This window comes from Hylobates moloch, unplaced genomic scaffold (genome assembly GCF_009828535.3).
Source record: "Hylobates moloch isolate HMO894 unplaced genomic scaffold, HMol_V3 SCAFFOLD_5, whole genome shotgun sequence".
Classification (NCBI taxonomy): Eukaryota; Metazoa; Chordata; class Mammalia; order Primates; family Hylobatidae; genus Hylobates; species Hylobates moloch.
This window is the reverse complement of record NW_026652280.1, coordinates 104521184-104534025: the sequence shown is the minus strand read 5'-3', so window position 1 is coordinate 104534025 and position 12842 is coordinate 104521184. Positions and strand designations below refer to the sequence as shown.

At 41.4% G+C, this 12842-nt stretch overlaps 1 protein-coding gene across 1 annotated transcript in view; it reads right to left on the bottom strand.

Moving 5' to 3' along the window:
• The window catches only part of GOLPH3L (golgi phosphoprotein 3 like), a 57238-nt gene that overhangs the window by 9717 nt on the left and 34679 nt on the right, over positions 1 to 12842 (bottom strand). The window contains exons 3-4 of the mRNA XM_032154772.2: positions 9732 to 9863; positions 7920 to 8034 (exon numbers count right to left, since the gene is read on the bottom strand). Coding sequence (XP_032010663.1) covers positions 7920 to 8034; positions 9732 to 9863 — 247 coding nt within the window. The remainder of the gene's footprint in view (positions 1 to 7919; positions 8035 to 9731; positions 9864 to 12842) is intronic.

The window sequence follows — 12842 nt, the reverse complement described above, 5'->3', positions numbered from 1 at the left end:
CTGATAAATGTCCTACCTGTGAAATAACTACTCAGGGAAAGAAATTTAAAGGTTTGGTAGATATAGGAGCAGACATTTCAATCATTTCTCTACAGCACTGGCTGTCCACGTGGCCAATTCAACCCGCTCAATTTAACACAGTTGGAGTTGGTAAGGCCCCTGAAGTGTATCAAAGTAGTTACATTTTCCATTGTGAAGGGCCCAATGGACAATCTGGGACTATTCAACCAGTTATAACTTATGTACCTATAAATTTAGGGAGAAGAGATTTATTACAATAATGGGGAGCACAAGTTCTAATTCCAGAGCAATTATATAGCCCTCAGAATCAACACATGATGCATGAAATAGGGTATGTCCCTGGTATGGGACTAGGAAAAAATTTGCAAGGTTTGAAGGAACCGCTTCAAGCGGAAAGACAAAGTTCCTGCCAAGGTTTAGGATATCATTTTTGACGGTGGCCATTGTTAAGCCTCCGGAGCCTATACCTTTAAAATGGTTAACAGATAAGCCAATTTGGATAGAATGATGGCCACTAAGTAAAGAGAAACTAGAGGCTTTAAAGGACTTCGTTAATGAACAATTAGAAAACGGACACATAGCTCCAACATTTTCCTCTTGGAATTCTCCAGTTTTCGTAATTAAGAAAAAATCAAGCAAATGGAGAATGTTAACAGATCTTAGAGCCATCAATTCAGTTATACAACCTGTAGGAGCATTACAGCCAGGACTGCCTTCTCCTACTACAATTCTGAAAAATTGGCCTTTAATAGTCATAGATTTAAAAGACTGTTTCTTTACTATCCCCTTAGCTGAGCAAGACTGTGAATGGTTTGCATTTACAATTCCTGCAGTAAACAACCTGCAGCCTGCTAAGCATTTTCACTGGAAAGTGTTGCCACAAGGCATGTTAAACAGTCCAACAATTTGCCAGACTTATGTAGAGCAAACAATTGAACCTACTCGTAAAAAATTTTCACAGTGTTACATTATTCATTATATGGATGATATACTTTGTGCTGCCCCCACTCGAGAAATATTACTCCAATGTTATGATCACTTGCAAAATTCGATTTCTCGTGCTGGTTTAATTACAGCTCCTGACAAAATTCAGACTACTACACCTTACTCCTACTTGGGGACCTTAGTAAATGACACTACCATTGTGCCACAAGAAGTAGCCATACGTAGGGATCAATTGAAAACATTAAATGACTTTCAAAAATTACTAGGGGACATTAATTGGATACGACCTGCTCTAGGCATTCCTACCTATGCCATGAGCAATCTATTTTCTATCCTTAGAGGAGTTTCTAGTCTCACTAGCCCTCAGCAATTAACAAAAGAAGCTGAGGCAGAGCTGCAGCAAATCGAAAAGCAAGTCCATAAAGCTAAAATAAATAGAATAGATCCAGAGAAGACTCTAGATTTGCTAATTTTTCCAACTCAGCATTCACCTACTGGTGTTATTGTCCAAGAGCAGGACTTAGTAGAATGGCTTTTTCTTCCACATACTAATTCACAGACTCTAACTCCTTATTTGGATCAAATCGCTACTATGATAGGAAATGGGAGAACTCGGATTGTTAAATTACAGGGATATGATCCTGAAAAAATTATTGTCCCTCTCACAAAGGCACAAATACAGCAAGCTTTTATAAATAGTCTTACTTGGCAAACCCACTTAGCTGACTTTGTGGGTATTCTCGATAATCTTTTTCCTAAAACGAAACTGTTTCAATTTTTGAAATTAACTAATCGGATTCTCCCTAGAATAACTAAATTTAAACCAATTGAAGGTGCTGAGAATGTTTTTACAGATGGGTCTGGTAATGGTAAAGCTTCTTATTCTGGCTCTAAAGGTAAAGTTTTCCAGACGCCCTATACTTCACCTCAAAAAGCAGAGCTTGTAGCTATAACTGGGGTACTGACTGCTTTTAATTTGCCTATTCATGTGATTTCTGATTCTTCATACATGGTTCATTCCACACAGTTAATTGAAAATGCTCAGTTAGGATTTCATACAGATGAACAACTGATGACTTTATTTACCCAGTTGCAAACGGCAGTTAGAAGTAGAATGCACTCTTTTTACATCACTCACATTAGGGCTCATAAACCTCTTCCCAGCCGGGCGCGGTGGCTCACGCTTGTAATCCCAGCACTTTGGGAGGCCGAGGCGGGTGGATCACGAGGTCAGGAGATCGAGACCATGGTGAAACCCCGTCTCTACTAAAAATACAAAAAATTAGCCGGGCGTGGTGGCGGGCGCCTATAGTCCCAGCTACTCGGAGAGGCTGAGGCAGGAGAATGGCGTGAACCCGGGAGGCGGAGCTTGCAGTGAGCCGAGATCGAGCCACTGCACTCCAGCCTGGGTGAAAAAGTGAGACTCCGTCTCAAAAAAAAAAAAAAAAAAACCTCTTCCCAAACATTTAACTGAAGGGAATCAAATGGCTGATTGCCTAGTTGCTAATGCAGTATCTAATGCTAAACACTTTCACAATTTAACCCATGTTAATGCCTCTGGTCTCAAACGCAGATACAGCATTACCTGGAAAGAAGCTAAAGCTATTATCCAGCGATGCCCAACTTGTCAAATGGTGTATTCCTCATCTTTTACAGGAGGAGTTAATCCTTGAGGACTGGAACCTAATTCTTTTTGGCAAATGGATGTCACACATGTTCCCTCATTTGGGAGACTAGCTTATGTACACGTATGTGTGGACACCTTTTATCACTTTGTCTGGGCTACATGCCAATCAGGAGAGTCTCCTGCTTATGTTAAACGTCACCTTTTTTTTTTTTTTTTTTGAGACGGAGTCTCGCTGTCTTCCAGGCTGGAGTGCAGTGGCGCAATCTCGGCTCACTGCAGGCTCCGCCCCCGGGGTTCACGCCATTCTCCTGCCTCAGCCTCCTGAGTAGCTGGGACTACAGGCTCCCGCCCCCTCGCCTGGCTAATTTTTTGTTCTAGTAGAGACGGGGTTTCACTGTGTTAGCCAGGATGGTCTCGATCTCCTGACCTCGTGATCCACCCGCCTCGGCCTCCCAAAGTGCTGGGATTACAGGCGTGAGCCACCGCGCCCAGCCAAAGGTCACCTTTTGCAGTGTTTGTGGTGATGAGCATTCCAGCTTCTATTAAAACAGATAATGCCCCAGGCTATACTAGCCAAGCTCTAGCTACATTTTTCTCTATATGGAATATTAAACACATTACTGATAATTCTCAAGGAAAAGCCATAGTGGAAAGAATGAATCTCTCCCTGAAACAGCAGTTGCAAAAACAAAACTTGGGGGGAAATGGGGATTACGGGACACCCCATATACAACTGAATCTAGCATCATTAATTTTAAATTTTTTGAGCCTGCCTAAAGGCCAGATGTTAGCAGCAGCTGAACAGCATCTAATCAGCTGCAAAGACAGAAGCAAAACAACTGGTTTGGTGGAGAGATCCGATAACAAAAAGTTGGGAAATAGGTAAAATAATAACTTGGGGTAGAGGTTATGCTTGTGTTTCTCCAGGACCGAATCAACAGCTGATTTGGATACCATCAAGACACCTGAAACCTTATCATGAGCCAGATGCTGAAGAAGAGATTCCGGGAGGATCCCGAAGACCCCCCGGTTGCAGCCATGTCGAGACTGATGCTGAGGAGGACCCCAACTGTCATGAGCAACACCAGTTGAACACAGCCACCCACCTGAGGACAGATGAAGAAGCTGTCACAGATGGAGGAAGAAAACCTGAGGAAATCGGGATAACCAGTCACAATGAGTAATTTAATGGTAGCTATGATAGTGGTGATCACCATTGCTGTGAGTATTCCTTCAACAAGGGCTGACACAGAGAACAATGATACTCATTGGGCATATTTATCAATCTTGGCTGGCAATAATGCCTGGATGTAATCACTCTGACACAGTTACACATGCTTTCTGATCTCAGTATTTACCATAATAAATCTGCTCCTATAACTGAGGCATACCTCCCTCAAAAACCTATTTGTAAACAAAATTGAACCTGGCCAGAAAAAATGAACGTACTTGTTTAGGAAGATTATATTGCAGAACAGGAAAAGGTGCTGCGCAATGATTCCTATGGAATCATTATTGATTGGTCCCCTAAGGGGATGTTTAGCTTGAATTGCACCTCTCAGTTTGCCTGTCACGGCCACACTATGTTCAGCGGGTCTGAACAAAATGGTCAGATGGTAGAAATGGTAAGAAGTATGGCAAGAGTTCCTATTATCTGGAAACATGGCGGCAGAGTGGCACCTCAACCTCAAATGATATGGCCCACTGTAGGAGGTAAACATAAGGATTTGTGGAAACTATTTTTTTTTTTTTTTTTTTTTGAGACAGAGTCTCACTGTCACCCAGGCTGGAGTGCAGTGGCGCGATCTCGGCTCACTGCAGGCTCCGCCTCCTGGGGTTCACGCCATTCTCCTGCCTCAGCCTCCTGAGTAGCTGGGACTACAGGCGCCCGCCACCTTGCCCGGCTAATTTTTTTTGTATTTTTAGTAGAGACGGGGTTTCACTGTGTTAGCCAGGATGGTCTCGATCTCCTGACCTCGTGATCCGCCCGCCTCGGCCTCCCAAAGTGCTGGGATTACAGGCGTGAGCCACCACGCCCGGCGGATTTGTGGAAACTATTAATGGTTCTTAATAAGATCCAAATTTGGGAAAGAATAAAAAAAGCATCTAGAAGGACACTCTACAAACTTGTCTTTGGATATTGCAAAATTAAAAGAACAAATATTTTAAGCATCCCAGGCACACCTGACCTTAATGCCAGGAACTGGAGTGCTTGAAGGAGCTGCAGACAGATTAACAGCTAGTAACCCATTAAAATGGATTAAAACACTTGGAAGCCCTTTGATTTCAATGAAGATTGTGTTATTAATCTGTGTTGTTTGTCTCTGTATAGTCTGCAGATGTGGATCCTGACTCCTGTGAGAAGTAGCTCACCTTGATAAAGCTGCCTTTGCTTTTATTGCTTTGTAAAACAAAGAAGGGGGACATGTTGGGAATAGGCCCCCAAAATCTGGCCATAAAGTGGCCCCAAAACTGGCCATAAACAAAATCTCTGCAGCACTGTGACATGCTCGTTATGGCCTTGACGCCCACCCTGGAAGTTTGTGGGTTTACCCGAATGAGGGCAAGGAACACCTGGCCCACCCAGGGTGGGAAATCGCTTAAGGTGTTCTTAAACCACAAACAATAGCATGAGAGATCTGTACCTTAAGGACATATTCATGCTGCAGATAACTAGCCAGAGCCCGTCCCTTTATTTCGGCCCATCCCTTTATTTCCCATAAGGAATACTTTTAGTAAACCTTATGACTGGCTTGCTGTCAATAAATATGTGGGTAAATCTCTGTTCAAGGGTCTCAGCTCTGAAGGCTGTGAGACCCCTGATTTCCCACTCCACACTCTATATTTCTCTGTGTGTGTGTCTTTAATTCCTCTAGCGCCACTGGGTTAGGGTCTCCACAACCAAGCTGGTCTCAGCAAGATTAATATCCAGAATATATATAAAGAACTTCTGGCCAGGCACGGTGGCTCATGCCTGTAATCCCAGCACTTTGGGAGACCAAGATGGGTAGACTGTCTGAGCTCAGGAGTTCAGAGACCAGCCTGGGCAACACAGCAAAACCCCGTCTCCACCAAAAATACAAAAAATTAGCCAGGAGTGATGGTGTGCACCCATAGTCCCAGTTACTCGGGAGGCTGAGGTGGGAGGATCCTTGAGCCCGGGAGATAGAGGTTGCAGTGAGCCGAGATTGCACCACTGCACTCCATCCTGGGTAACAGAGTGAGACCGCATCTCATAAATAAATACAAAAAAACCTCAACAACAACAAAACAATCAAACTTAAAAATGAGAAAAGTAGGCCGGGCGCGGTGGCTCACGCTTGTAATCCCAGCACTTTGGGAGGCCGAGGCGGGCGGATCACAAGGTCAGGAGATCGAGACCAGGGTGAAACCCCGTCTCTACTAAAAATACAAAAAATTAGCCGGGCGTGGTGGCGGGCGCCTGTAGTCCCAGCTACTCGGAGAGGCTGAGGCAGGAGAATGGCGTGAACCCGGGAGGCGGAGCTTGCAGTGAGCCGAGATTGCGCCACTGCACTCCAGCCTGGGCGATGACAGAGCGAGACTCCGTCTCGGAAGAGCGTAGTAAAAAAAAAAAAAAAATGGGAAAAGTATTTTATATTTCTCCAAAGAAGATATATAAATGGTCAGTAAGCACACAAAAATATGCTCAATATTTTTAGTCATTAGGAATGACATGAAAACTATTTTCATTTGAAAATAAAAATCAAAACCACAATGAGATAACATTTTAAGCCTACTCAGATGCCTATAATTAAAAAAAGAAAAGAAAGAGAAGAACAAGTGGTAATCAGGATGTGGACAAATTGAAACCCTGGTGCACTACTGGTGGGAATATAAAACGGTGCAGTCTCTGTGGAAATGTTTGGTGATTTCTCAAAAGGTTAAACATAAAACTGCCATATGACCCAGCAATTCTATTCCTAGGTATATATCCATAAGAATTAAAAGCAGGAACTTGAACAGATATTTGTGTATCAATGTTCACAGCAGCATTATTCCCAATAGCCAAAAGGTAGAAACAAGGCAAGTGTCCATCAACAGATGAATGGTTAAACAAAAGTGTTATATACATACAATGGAATATCACTCAGCCATAAAAAGGAATGAAATTTTGATATATGCTGTCACATGAATGGACCTTGAAAACATTATGCTTAGTGAATAAGCTCGGCAAAGTAATGACAGATATTGTATGATTCTACTTATATGAGGTACCTAGAGTAAGCAAATTCATAGAAACAAAGTTGAATAGAGGTTACCAGGGACTGGGGGGAGAGAGAAAGAGGAAGTTATCATTTAATAGGTACAGAGTTTTAATGGGTAATGATGAGGAAGCTTTGGGTATAGTATAGATAGAGGTGACAGTTACAAAATATTGCAAATATATTTAATTTCACAGAATTGTACACTTAAGAATGGCTAAAATAATAATAAATGTTGGCTGGGCGCGGTGGCTCACACCTGTAATCCCAGCACTTTGGGAGGCCAAGGTGGGCAGATCACGAAGTCAAGAGTTTGAGACCAGCCTGGCCAACATGGTGAAACCCCGTCTCTACTAAGAATACAAAAATTAGCCAGGCGTGGTGGCATGTGCCTGTAATCCCAGCTACTTGGGAGGCTGAGGCAGGAGAATCACTTGAACCCAGGAGGCAGAGGTTGCAGTGAGCTGAGATTGCGTCACTGTACTCCAGCCTGGACAACAGAGCAAGACTCCATCTTGAAAAAATAATAATAATAATAAATGTTATGTATATTTTACCACAATAAGAATGTTACTCATTGATTTACCATTTGGCCCAGTTATCTCCTCCTAGCTACATACCCACAAGAAATGAAAACATGTTCAAACAAAAACTTGTCCATGCGTGTTCACAGCAACATTATTCACAATACCCAAAATGTGGAAATAACTCAAATATTCATCAACCGATGACTGGATAAACAAATGTGGTATGGCCATGCAATAAAATATTATTTGGCAAATTAAAACTGGGAAATTCTAATAAGAATAATAGATTGCATCAATGCCAATATTCTCATTGTCCTCTCAATAAAGATGTTTTAAAAGTTTCTTCTGAAGAATACTGTCAAACAGCTTTCCGGGTGGGGTGGCAGAAGATAAGGTGAAGTTTTGGAAAACTTTGGGTATCAAGTAACCATGCTTTTTCTGTCCCTCATTAGGATTAAATAGTGAACCACATCTATCTCATCCAGCACGATGAATTTTGGTACATTTTTTACAAATTTCAGGGTAGGATAAAGATAACGAAGTGTGAAATTCATATATTATTTTAAGTCATCTTACCAGTGAGTAGCTCTATCCATGTTTGGACAGTTTCTGTGGGTTCAGTTGCTTTGATGTGTTTCAGGGTTTCATCCAGTAAAACATCACCTGTTGGGCTGTCTGACTTTAGCAGTACCTTTGAGAAAAGGAGAAAGAAGGAACCCTGATTCCTTCACTTCATTCAGGTTAAAATCTTTCAATATATCATGTATATGTTACTGGTTAAAAATTGCAAGAAATGTAAGGAATCATAATATACTGTCCCTGTCCTCAAGAAGTTTAAAATATAGTATGGAGTGATAGTGTGAAGACAAAAATAACATTTGAAGTGGGCCCTAGTGACAAACTGGATATGAATGATAATGGAGAAAAGTTTCAATAACAACTCATTTTGAGTCTGGAAACCAACTTCTGAAACCATTAATAAAGGTAGGAAACAGCTGGAGGCTCAGTGGCTCATGCCCGTAATCTTAGCACTTTGGGAGGCTGATGCGAGTGGATCACCTGAGCTCAGGAATTTGAGACCAGCCTGGGCAACACGGCAAAATCTTGTCTCTATTAAAAAAATAAAAATTTAAATAAATAAATAAATAAACAAAGGCAGGAAAGTCAGAAAAGGAAGTCAGTTTTGGGGAAAGGTTGATAATTTGGTTTTCTTTCTTTTTTGTTAAGTTTGGTTTTAAATGATATGGGATAGCCAAGTTGAAATTTCTAGCCAATACTTAAATATGTTTCTGGAGGTGGAAAAACAAGACCTGCCTAGAAATTTGAAAATTAATCTCATGAAGGTGACAGATGAAGCTATAAAGGTAAATGATATCTCTGAAAGGATAGAAAATCACTCAAGCGACACAAACTGAGACTTGGATGTTAAGGAATGGAGAAGTAAGGAAACAGTGTATAGTCAGAGAAGCAAGAGAATAAGATAACAACAAAGGCCAAGAATGAAGAAAGTTTCAAAGGGAAAAAAAGTGTCAAATGCCACATACAGGTTAAAAGAGAAAAATAAATCAAAGACTGAAAAGAAGCTGGTGATACCTAAGAATGTAGTTTAAGTAGAGTGCTTAGGATGATAAAGAAGTTGTGAGTGGAAAAATTCAGTAAGAAAATGGATACAGGAGTATGGTTGGAAAGGACTTGCAGTAAATGGAAGGAAACAGAATAGTTATTGGAGAATAACCAGGGTTAATCAATGACTGACCCGACCCATATGAGTCCCTCCCCCTACATCATACTGTATTTCTTTTTTTTTTTCTTTGAGAAGGAGTCTCGCTCTTTCACCCAGGCTGGAGTGCAGTGGTGCGATCTCGGCTCACTGCAGGCTCCGCCCCCCGGGCTTCACGCCATTTTCCTGCCTCAGCCTCCCGCGTAGCTGGGACTACAGGCGCCCGCCACCTCGCCTAATTTTTTTTTTTGTATTTTTAGTAGAGACGGGGTTTCACCGTGTTAGCCAGGATGGTCTCGATCTCCTGACCTCGTGATCCGCCCGCCTTGGCCTCCCAAAGTGCTGGGATTACAGGCGTGAGCCACCGTGCCCGGCTATTTCAAAATGTTATAGCTATAGCTATAGGAGGAGTTTAATCAACAGCATCCTAAGTGTGCTTTTTCTGCATAAAAAAGGAAGACAAAACCAGGAGCTTCCTATAACTCTTTGGACTATGGATACTTTGATTTCTCCCTCTTGCTATAGGATAATTAACCTGTTTAGACAATGGAACTGCTGAGTCAGTGATATTTATTTTATCTTACTACTCAAATCTTTCTATTCTTCCCAAATGTACTGTTGGTATTTGCCTTTCCATAAGCCATGGACATTCACAGAGGATTCAGTACCTTTCTGTCTAGTAGTCGCTTCTTACGCATGGTCAGGGGTTCCAGATAGATTCGACCCCGCATGGCCAGCTCTATCAGGATGCCCCCTCGCAGGCCTGATGATATGCAGTCATTCCAGAAAGATGTGTACCCCTAGGAAAGGAGAAAAGAGAAGAGAAAGAATGTTTTGAGAGGAATACTAACTTCCAGCAGGCACCCTAAGAACAGGCCACTTTGTTGTGATTCGTTTCACATCATACTACATGAACTCAAAGCAAAGTATACAGTAAGAGAAGAGGATGTTTCTTTAATCCTCTTAAACACCCCCAAATATGATTTTGTCTGACTTCAAGATCTTTAGTGAATTCCCATGGTTTGCTGTCAGTCAATAAATGATGTGCAATTTTTTTTTTTGAGACAGTGTCTCGCTCTTTCCCCCAGGCTGAAATGCGGTGGCATGATCATGGCTCACTGCAGCCTTGACCTCCTGGGCTTAAGCAATCCTTCCACCTCAGCCTCCTGAGTAGCTGGGACTACAGGTATGTGCTACCATGCCTGGCTGTTTTAAAAAAAATTTTTTTTTGTAGAGACAAGGTCTTGCTGTGTTGCCCACGCTGGTCTCCAACTCCTGGCCTCAAGCTATCCTCCCACCTTGGCCTCCCAAAGTGTTGGGATTACAGACATGAGTGACTGCGCCTGGCTTGACATGCAAAATTTTAATTTTTGAGGAGAATTTTGGCTTTTTTGAAATCTGTTTCCATGACACTAAATTTCAGAGTGGGGTAAAATAAGTCAGAAAAAAGTAAAAAGCATTTGAGCTTTTAATCCTTCTAGATATGTATGTATTAATTTGAAGTTCTTTTCTCTTTTTTTTTGAGATGGAGGCTTGCTCTGTCGCCCAGGCTGGAGTGCAGTGACGTGATCTCGGCTCCCTGCAACCTCCACTTCAAAGGTTTAAGCGATTCTCCTGCCTCAGCGTCCTGAGTAGCTGGGATTACCGGTGTGCACTACCACACCCAGCTAATTTTTGTATTTTTAGTAGAGATGGGATTTCACTATGTTGGTCAGGCTGGTCTCAAACTCCTGACCTCGTCATCCACCAGCCTCAGTCTCCCAAAGTGCTGGGAATACAGGAGTGAGCCACCGTGCCCAGCCAATTTGAAGTTCTTTTGATGTGAGGTATAGTAGAAACCCACTGTCATTAAGTGCCTTGGTTATATTACTTAAACTTTCTGAAGTACATTGTCCTCATCTATAAAATGCAGACACAAATATATATTTTCACAAGATTGTTGTGAGGGTTACATGAGATGCAATATATAAGAAAGCATTTAGTATAGTGCCTGGCATATAGCAGGCACTTAAAATGTTAGCTCCCCTTCCCTTTGTATAGGGAATATACATATAAGAGAGCCACTGGTATTGTCTAACAGCAGTAACGTCTAATTACTAATGTCTATTGAATACTTATTATATGCTAGATATGTGCTAATGCTTATTATGTACTAGATTTGTGCTTTTTACATGCACTATCTGATTATATCTTCACAACAACCCTATAAAGGAAGTACTACTACTAACCACACATTAAAGATGAGAAAACTAAGGCTCACAGAGGTTATGCAGCATAACAGAGGTCACAAAGCTAAATAGAGAAATTTTTAAGTGGTTTTTTTTTGGTGTTGTTTTACTGATAGATCATAGTTGTGCATATTTTGGGGTTACTTTTTTTTTTTTTTAAGAGACGGGTGGGGTCTTGTCTGTTATCCAAGCTGAAATGCAGTGGGGCCATCATAGCTCACTGTAGACTTGAACTCCGGGGCTCAAACAATTATCCTGCCTCAGCCTCCCGAGTAGCACAGACTATAGGCATGAGCCACTGCACCTAGCTAAAATAACTTTTTATTTAAAAATTTTTTTAGGCCGGGCACGGTGGCTCACGCTTATAATCCCAGCACTTTGGGAGGCCGAGGCGGGTGGATCACGAGGTCAGGAGATCAAGACCACGGTGAAACCCTGTCTCTACTAAAAATACAAAAAAAATTAGCCGGGTGTGGTGGCGGGCGCCTGTAGTCCCAGCTACTTGGAGAGGCTGAGGCAGGAGAATGGCGTGAACCCAGGAGGCAGAGCTTGCAGTGGGCCGAGATTGTGCCACTGCACTCCAGCCTGGATGACAGAGCGAGACTCCGTCTCAAAAAAAAAAAAAAAAAATTTTTTTTAAATTCAATTTTCCTCTTTATTGGCTTGGAAGTTATGTACTTTTCTTTTAGAAGTTATCCTTGAAATTTTAACATGCATGATACATTAATTTAAAATTAACATAAAACCTAAATTTTAAATATTAATATTTTAACCACTCTTCTAGTTGTCCAGTATTTTCTTTTTTTAGCCTCATAAATTAGATATCATCATCATCATTATTATTTTATACACGTAGCACTTGTTTAGATTTACACAGGTGCTTACGCATTTCTTTGCTCACCGTTCCTTCCTGTATCTCGGACTTCCTTTCTGGCACCATTTTCCTTCTTCCTAAAGTAGAATTTCCTTAAGTGAAAGTCTGTTGGAGGCAGTTTCTATTTTGCTTATCTGAAACGTCTTTGTATTTCACCATCATCCTTGAAAAATAGTTTCTCTGGACATAAAATTCCAGGTTGATCATTGTCTCTTATCACATTGAAGATAGTATGCCCTCCTCTTCCAGCTTCTAATATAGCAGTGAGAAATCTATCTTTCTTATTGATTGTGGTTTTGTAGGTGGTGTATCTTTTCTTTGGTCCTTTAAGATTTTCTCTTTTGGTGTTTTGCAGTTTTACTATAACATGACTGTGCATGAATTTATTTATTCTGTTTGGTATATGTTGTGCTTCCCATAACTGTAGTTTCATTTCTTAGCTTCAAAAATTCTCAGCTCTTAGGTCTCTAAGCACTTTGGCTCTCCTTTATTTTCTTTTTTCTTTCCTTCTAGGACTTCAGTCTTTATTATTTTAACTCCCTGTCTTTTAACCTTTTATATTTTCCATTTGCTTGTTCTCTGTATTGCTTTCTGGAGAGTTTTTGTTTGTTTCTGAGACAGAGTCTCACCTGTCACCCAGGCTGGAGTGCAATGGCAAAATCTTGGCTCACTGCAAC